General features: G+C 43.0%; 1 protein-coding gene across 10 annotated transcripts in view; it reads left to right on the plus strand.

Moving 5' to 3' along the window:
• AAK1 (AP2 associated kinase 1) overlaps positions 1-7,646 on the plus strand; it is a 39,591-nt gene extending 31,945 nt beyond the window's left edge. For 4 of the 10 annotated variants that reach the window (XM_061565015.1, XM_061565019.1, XM_061565016.1 and 1 more), the window contains one exon: positions 6,302-7,646. In XM_061565015.1, coding sequence (XP_061420999.1) covers positions 6,302-7,470 — 1,169 coding nt within the window. In that variant the 3' untranslated portion in view covers positions 7,471-7,646. Of the gene's footprint in view, positions 1-1,584; positions 5,605-6,301 lie in introns of those variants that run through there. The other 6 variants (XM_061565020.1, XM_061565021.1, XM_061565022.1 and 3 more) reach the window with 2 other exon arrangements.
• Positions 7,647-9,095: the final 1,449 nt, after the last annotated feature.

Genomic DNA, 9,095 nt, shown 5'->3' on the forward strand with positions numbered 1-9,095 from the left:
TTTATTCTTAACCATGCAATATCTTGCTGCCCCCCTCCCCTCACTCCCCTTAGTTTGTGATTTGTCAATGAGCTGTAAACTTTGTATGTACCGATTTGTAAGTCGTGTGCTAACTTCCCTCCTTGTGCTCTACTGTAGAAGTAAAACTCCTTGTGCGAATGTTGAACTCTTTGATTTTTATTTTCAAACCATATAACTAAGAAAAACTATTTAACCAACATACTGGATCTTAACGAAATACGAGTCTAGCGAACAGTGGTCAAAACGAATTGTCTTGCAGACGCTCCCCTACAGAAGGTGCTTCTTTCTCACTAATATCCTCCTACATTACAAATGCATGCGCCTGGCACTACATGGATGGAGCATGACCTTCTGTTATGCTCGCTTGCTGCCGATCTGCAGGCGCGGCACGAACAAATGTTTAGCAAGTCACGAAAATTGACCACCTGCTTGAGAATGTATGACCTTTTCAGCATTGTCAAGTTATGGTTCTCATAAAAGAACAATTTGTACTTTTTTTGCACATCAGACAAAAACTTAGTTTATAGGTCGGGCTTGGTCTGAGTTTTATCAAGTTTTAACACTGCTGAAAGCGGCAGACGTGTCTGATATATACCTGCCGATTTTCTGTTATTCTATTGCCTTGCCTACTGATAATGTATATTAATACAGTGGTCTTCGTATACGGTAACAAATTACATTGCAAGAACTGTAAATGTGGCAGCTGTGAATCTGCAAGTCAGACGAGCACATGGAAAGTAACAGCTTTATGCGCCCCAAAGCAGGCTACACAAGAGGCTTAATGTCATTTTATCGGCACAATAATGCCCATTGACATTTTTCACCACTACTAACATGCTATTGATGGCATTACTAACCTTTCATTAACCATGCATAACTAACTGGGCTGACGGCCAATAAGTGGGTGAAATGTGTTGTTTTTAAATCGTTTTAGGCCAACAAAAATGTTTGCTTGCATCTTAAAATTACCACGAGTATTTGAAACGATGGTAAAAACTAAATTATCATTTGACTTCGTTGTAAAGATCTTAAAGATAAACTGATGACGCTCTCCAATTGTTTTCGGTTTATAGTTCGCCGGATGCGGGATTTCTGGCTGTGCCGAAGGGTGTTGTTCGGTATCCTGTCCGACGTTTCATAAACTTTACTTAATTGCAAAGATCATAAAGGCAAACTGACGATGACATACTCCTGCGTAACTTTTCGCAGTTATGTCGTTGGAGAGCCCTCCGGTGTGTTTTCGCCTTGTACAGCGAGCACGCTTTCCGGCACGATGTCCATCCGGCATTTTACTCCACACGCGCTGGGGAGCTTCTTCGGTTCTCGAAGAACACGGATTTGAAACGTCGGACATCATGCCGAACAACACGCGGCGCAACCCCCGAAAACCTCGCATCCCCCGTCGAGCTATAAACCGACAACGAATCGTTTACTTTTTGGACAAGAGTGACGGCTACTTGGTTGAGGGCAGCAGCAACCACGGTGGTGTTGTTGTGCGTGGCTCGCGGAGAGGGGGATGAACGGTTTTGATTGGGCGGCGGCGCTTTGTCTCCCCCCCTCCAGGGCTGGCTGGTCACGCCGCCTCGCGCGTGGCAAAACCGGCGGCCTTCCGGCGGCCTGGGCAGCAGCAGGCGGCACTCAACGGCCAGTGCCTCTACTCCCCCTTTTAGCCGTGCTGTTGTCATTGCAGTGCGGCGGGGGAAAGTTGTGGGGATTCACCAACAGAATTGCCGCTTAATGGGAGGCAGTGGGAGAGAACCAGGGGGGGGGGAGGGCACCTAGTGCAAAAAACACAACTGCTCTGCGTGCATTCGGTTCTTGCAATGTATCAACGTCCGTTGGCTTTAAAATGTTTGCGGCATAAATAATATTTCCTGTTTTGCTTTGGTATGGTTTTTTCCCCTTTCACAGGAGAAACTGAGTGGTTTATTTTCTTTTTTGGTGGATTGTGAAGCTTTTCCTGTTATTTTTGAAAATTTGAAATTAGGTTGCAGGTTTTTACGAAACCTGATTATTTCCGGTTATTTAAAAAATATGGCTTTGAAGTAATTTTGCACACAATTTCGAACGTAAGAATTGTTTTTCTTTTCCAACCTGTGAAGACTTGATTGTGATGGAATGGACCGCAGCTGTCATTTTATCTATTTTGTAATACTTGTTGGAAGCAATTGTATTAGCACCCATGTATATTGGTGATTAGATTTTTTGTTTATTTCTGATGATCCTGAGATAAACATTTTACAATGTACACATAGTTTTCTGTGGAATTACATGTCACTAGTGGCAGGTTTAAACCATTTAATTAAGCTTAACGAAAATAAATTATGTATTATTCTACTCTCCAAATGCAAGAACGAAAAATGATCTCCAAATCGTTAACCAACACTCTGCACCTTTACGCAGCAAAAAAAATTATTGATTACACAAATCGCACGATAAAGTGAACCATCATAACTGGTGGAATTTGACTGCAAAATAATTGCGATGGGAATTAAATAAGTGGACGAGTTTCATTGATGCCACCGCCTGCACCGTTGTCCACGCTCAGGTGGTGGTGGCCATGTTCTTCAGAAGACTGTTTTGGTCGCATTCCTCTATGATCTCTCCTTGCACATGCTTGTCTATAGAAGTTCACGGGGGGGGGGGATTTATTTTTCATTTGGAAACTGTCCACGTTGACCAGGATATGTTAGATGTCCACGAGGCAGGATTGACGCTTTCTTATTTTGTTTTTCTTTTCGCACAAAGGGAAAACAACAAGCGCGTGCCGTCGATTCGTTGCGTGCGCAGAACGAACGTGTGTAGCGGCGCACGAGAAAACAGACGTCTCCGTTATTGTGAGCAAACCGAGACGGATGATTGCCTCGGATTGACATTGTGAAGCCTCGCACAAAACTCTGACCGAGACGGATGATTGCCTAGGATTGACATTGTGAAGCCTCGCACAAAACTCTGACCGAGACGGATGATTGCCTAGGATTGACATTGTGAAGCCTCGCACAAAACACTGACTGTGTGTTTTTTTTCTTTCATTTAAAATATTTCAACACTTTAATTTCAATGCAGTGCAGCAGTTTTTTGTTGCTGTTGCTTTAAACAGTTTTAAATCGTTCAGAAATTAAGTCATCGCCATTCCATATGCATTTTAACGTTTCCACAAGAATCCGGTTTATCGTGATCATTCCAATTTGAACACACTTCATTAAAAATTGGGACCATTATGTAGGTGAGGATATAATTTGACTCGTTAAGGTGTTCCATTTTGTGCTAAATTACACAATGTAGCGCTGTTTTATGCTGCTTGTCCTCACAGCTTAGCTTACGTGTGTAACCTTAGCAGGTGCAAGTTTTTACTTTAAAAAGCCATTGCAGCAATGCAGAATAATCTTACCTTTCCCTCTGCAAACCCTAAATCATCATCGCCCCCTGCATGAAAATAAACGAATGAAGCATGCCCGGCGTAAAGCATTCTATGTGTTTCAACAAAGCTACAGATTATCAAAGGCTTACATACTGTGACAAGATGCAATTTATTTCTCAGTTTGTTACCGTGAGATTTTCCGAACCACGGGGCACTCCTTTTGATGCGACATTGTAGAACAAGACGTTTAATTGTCCTCTGTGAAAGGTTGCATGTTTGATTGTAATCCAACATTACACGTGTAATTCTATCTTAAGAAACCTGTTCCTTCACATTTGGTGCAACCAATACACAAGTGGAGTGAAAGTGAATACAGCTGGTCTTTTTGTTATTTTTTCAGTCCCCTTTCTCAAAGCTGTTTAATCATTGCAAACCAATTTAAAGCTTTCGTGACTGCAGGGATTCATATTCTTGGTTCTTTCGGTAAAGTCACGTAGAAGGGAAATAATTAAAAAAAACATAATAAAATACAATTCTCACGACGTTTCGGCCACAACGTTCTTCACCTGAGGACGGCTGCTTGCGTTGTGGCCGAAACGTCGTGAGAATTGTATTTTATGTTTCATTTTATTATTTTATTATTTCCCTTCTACGTGACTTTACCGAAAGAACCAAGAACATTGAAAACCAGTCATTTCCTTTTCCCGTTTTACAAAACTCAATACGATGCATTGCCCGTGTTTTACGCCGTTGACTGTCAATTGGACTAAAAAAACTCATTCCGTAATTTTAACAATTCCTGGCGATACCAATCGATGTGAGCTTGACAGCATCCCAACATGTTTGAGGAGGTGCAGCGTCTAAACAAAAAAAGTGCTGTTGTGCATTACAAAATACTCGCCCCTGTGTTGTTTATCTATCGTGGGGCATTTGCAAGTCCAATTCGTGCATTCAACGATTCACCACTACCAGACCAACAGTGATTATGGCTGAAAAGCTGTACTTTGAGATAGTTTTTTTCTCCAAAAATGTATACGGTGAAATAGTTTACCCAAAGCAACATTTAAAAACAAAAAAACTCGGAGGCACTTCCACCGTATCTGTGTTGACGCTTGCTCGACTGAAGCATGTCTAATCCGCATCTGTTTTCTCATTTTGTTAATCTGTTCAGAGCTGAGCATTTGATTACTATGCAAAGCTGTTGTTCCTTCTGAGTTGTATGTGCTTCAGGATCAAGTTCTTTTTTTGCCATATTTTAAACGTTTACCTCTTATTTTTTTGTTATTGTGCGATTTTTAGTTATGTACTATGCAAAAAGCAGATATTCCCCCAAAAATATTTTGTCTATCATTCTTTGGAACTTTTCCCTGTCGTTTGTGTGGTGGTTTTTTTTTCTCTCCTGTTACCTCTTTGATTTTCTTGTCCAAAAGGAAAGAGAATGACTCCATTGCCTCTTTAGCAGCATTCCCTTCTTCCCCGTATATTTTCATGAAATGAAAATGTTGTTCACCCTCTTGTCGCGGTTGTGTTTGGAGGAAAAAATGTTTCGTGCGGTTTCCTAAATGCACATTGTTGATGTGTTAAGTCCCAATCTTTACAACAAAAAAACAACAGTATGATTAGTTGCTTGGAAATGTTTTGTGTAAGGAATCCACCTCCTGTCCCATATAATGGACAAATGCTCTGAAAAAATCCTTTCTGTTGAAAAAAGATTTAATCTTGGAATCCTTAAATGGGTCTGTTATTTGCGTGACTACTTTATGAGATTGTGTAAAGCACTGTATCGGAAAATTGAATCAAGAAAGTTGTAAATCCGCCTCGCCACGTGCGTGTACAGGGGTGCAAGTGATCGTCTCCTGTCTGTATTAATTTTAGTGTTATTAATGTGTTCTCTCCAAATGAATGTTCTCATGCTCACTGTTTGCTTTTGCGTACCAGGCAAGTCTGTCCGACTTGAACAAGGCATTGTTGTAACTGCTGAATTCTGATGTGTAAAACCATTACAAAGGGTTCATTAGTAGGAGCCCACTTAGCTGCTTTGAGTGATGTGTAGTGAATGTGAAATTGTGTACGCCAGTTTATAGTCGGCCATTTCAAAAAGCTACTGTAAAAGGCAATTCGCTACCACCGTCGGATGGTGGCGTGCGGTGATTTTATTATATCAAATGTACAAAAAATTGTGTGCTTGAAGCTGTTTATCAATAAAGTTCCTGTTACTTCAAGGCATTTTGAACACGCTGTGTTTCAAACGCATGGTAACCCACCCGCATGTGTTTCGTGGAAATGTTTCCGAAAACAAAACAAAAAAACTCCCCCAATAATTATTATTGCTCTCATGCTCTCTTATTTCTTGCCAGGATTGTGTTTTAAGAGGTTGTAACTGAAAAAAATGTAAGGATGAGAGAACATGCACATCATTCTGTAGTTTAGTGTCAACGTTTGTCCGTGGCTTTGGTGTCCTTTTATTTTGCTTGTGGTCATATCATTTCCCTTTCCGAGTGTTTGTACACAGCACCCATAGTATGTGTGCACACAGACACATCTCTTGTTGCAATCATACCAACGATTGTGGTTAAAAAAAAAAGTTTCCATTGTGTGTGTCCCATCATTAAAATCGGCTTTGGTGTTCAGGAGTCCCATTACATTTGAGTTGTAACAGGCTTACCGTGCTGTGTTGCACATTTATGAAACCAACACGGAATGTGTAACTAGTCAATGCAATATGCTCGTGTATCGCTGTGTGTATGTACTACGTATGTTTTATATCGCCAATATTGTAATCGCCAATATTGCGATATCGACCGAGTTTTATATTATTATTTCATTCCAACGTTGATGTTTTATAATACGATTATTTAATGTTACGTGCGGACGGTAGGCCGTTTAACAAATTGCTGTCTTTTTTTCATTCCATTGCAGGCACTAATCCCAGGACTCGGGATGTTGTGGCCAAAAGTTCTGTTAGTGTTGGAAACTCACAGTACACACCACAGGCTGCAGTGCACTTGAACAAGGTAGCTGCTAACGTGCCCCATATCACTCTACAAGAAAGCAGGAGTGACGTGGTGAAACGAGAAAACACAGGCGAAGTTGCGTATGGTGTTTACGGAACGCCGACATATGCCGACAAGGAAGCTGCATCATCATTGCTTTATGATGGCAGTGACTTTGAGAAAAAAATCATCGCAGTGGCTTCTGACCTCCCACGCACCGCCACCGATAACTTAATCCCTGAGAAGCAAGAGGAAGATACAAGTGAGATGTATGACGCATCTCCCCTAGATACTTCCACGGAATTTAGGGGTAAAACTCCCGAAACAAGCATCGGAGATGGGACTGGGAGAGCTGGCTTTTCTACAGAGAAAAACACAACGAGCATAACGGTTTCCATCTCTGGAGGGCCAGTCGAGCAGCATCCGGTGGTCATTTTTGAAGAGGGAAATGCCACAATTCGTGATCCTGCCACCCAAATCCACGTTACATCTGGTGCAGCGGAGGTGGATGTGTTTTCGGAGGCACCGTTTCCCATCGGTCAAGAAAGAGAAGACATATTTTCGAAGGCTCCATTTAAACCCGCCGCGCAAGACGACATCTTCCGCAATGCCCCCTTTGTGAAAAAGACTCCTCGGGGGAGCCTGCCGCGAGCCAGCGCCCATGGCTCTCCCGTCCAAGTCCGAAGGGCAGACGACGGAGCGGCTCGTCCGCGGGATGTCGGGAAGGAAGGAAGCGCGGCGCAAGCCAAGGACGCGACCCGCGGCGTCTCCGCGCAGGGCACGAGCGTCGGCCACGAGCGACGGACGATCCCGCAGAAATTCTCCGCAGACATCGCCGACCTCCGGGCGCGAGCTCAGGCGCACGGTGAGGAGCTGGCGAGGAACGCGGTGGCGACAGTGGCACCACCGGCGGTCAAGGCTCGCGCGCCCGCATCGCTGCTGGACAGCGTCAGCGTGCAGCCGTTCCGCCCGCAGGCGCTCGCGCGCTACTCGCGCCACCACCGCGGAGACGACGGAGGCGATGGAGACGCGCACGGAGAGCCGTCGTCGTCGGTCGTCGTCGCCGTCGCCGCAGAGACGGCGGCGGGCGAATGAGCCGCCCGTCAGCGCCGGACCACACGGAGGGAAAACATGAGCGGAGGGTGAGCGCACGGCTCGGGGAGATTGAAAGAATTCGCTTAGTGAAATTAACCCGATTGGCACTTTTGGAAATTTGCACGTTAGGTGTGGCGAGTATTTTAAGTAAAAAAAACGAAATTTGCCGTCTTATTTATGCTTCGTTTAATCCAGGAAATAAAAAAATCGGTGGCTCACATCTCTCGACCATCAACGCGTGTAGACGCGTTGATGGTCGAGAGATGGGAGCCACCGATTTTTTTATTTCGTGGATTAAACATATACAAAACATGCTTCCTCAGTCAAGCTATTCAAGATGGAATAATCACGTAAATTATTATGGGCATGCCCACGAGTAGGAGTGGTGACGATTACGGCAACAGATTGCACACAGCATGTGCATTTCACACAACACCATCAATCATTCTGTAAGTGGATTGGCCTCGCGCAACACGGGAAGGATGGCTGATTAATTTTACTAAGTGAAATGGAGTTTAATTCAACCTTTGTGCATGGTTAAAATATGCATCCCTTTAAATATATACACACACATACATAACACAAACACAGCACTGTTCTGATAATCATTGCAGTCTCCATATCTTAAGCTTACATCTTGCCTGCCCAATGTACACATGGCCGTGCTGTTACATTCTCACTTTAAAACTATGAATAGTCATTGCAATTGGGTATACATTTGCGTCGTTTGAGACGGTAGATTTCACTGTATTTGTGTATTAATTTACGAGGCGTAATGTCAAAACAACTACAATATCCCAAAATAACACTGTTTCGTGTGGCACTAGTAGTGTGTTGCTGCTAACGCAGCCGTCACATCGCAAACCACTTTATAATTAAGAGTACGTTTGCCTTGTTTTTAAATGTATGTACTTCTGAGCCTAACTTGACAAAGCACATGCGGTATAAGCTGTTCCAAAGATATTATAATGCAATGCTCGTGTTCTCATTTTTCCAAGCACTGTGCGAATCAAGTGTTATCGTATTGTGAGGCACAAGGCTTTATTTCATCATGGAATATTTTCTGGAAATCAACCCCAGATAGAGCTCCTGCTAAAATTACGGCATGAGTTAAAATCCATCTAGTGTAACACCTCCACGACGTTCATCTACACTTATAAAGCAAGAAACTCAAATTGCGCTGAGTTACTGTCGCATGCAGCGTCCTCTACGTGCAAGTTCTGCTTTAGGGGTGGCGAGTTAGATGAGCGATGCACGTGCATGGCAACGGAGCTGTTACAAGTAAAAAGACTTTCATAAAGAAAAAAAATATCTGCCTTCCAGCCACTTGCTACAATGCAGACTCCAAAAACGTCTCCTCAAAGTCCATTTGTAATTTCATGTGGTGAATGTTGAAAAAAAACAAAATCTGTACGTACAAAGATAAACTCTTTTGATGGTACGTGAAAATATCACCCTGTTCTAGGTTTGAAGTTTTCGTGACTGCAAGGATCCATACTCTTTGGTTCTTTCGGTAAAGTCACGTAGGTGAACATTTCGGAGGCAACACGAGCTTCCGTGATTTAGTTATTTAAATTTTATTTAGTTTTCACCTATATGACTTTACCGAAAGAACCAAAGAGTAT

Source organism: Lethenteron reissneri, chromosome 34, assembly GCF_015708825.2.
Source record: "Lethenteron reissneri isolate LAM-NWPU_2019-01 chromosome 34, ASM1570882v1, whole genome shotgun sequence".
In the NCBI taxonomy this organism is placed as follows: Eukaryota; Metazoa; Chordata; class Hyperoartia; order Petromyzontiformes; family Petromyzontidae; genus Lethenteron; species Lethenteron reissneri.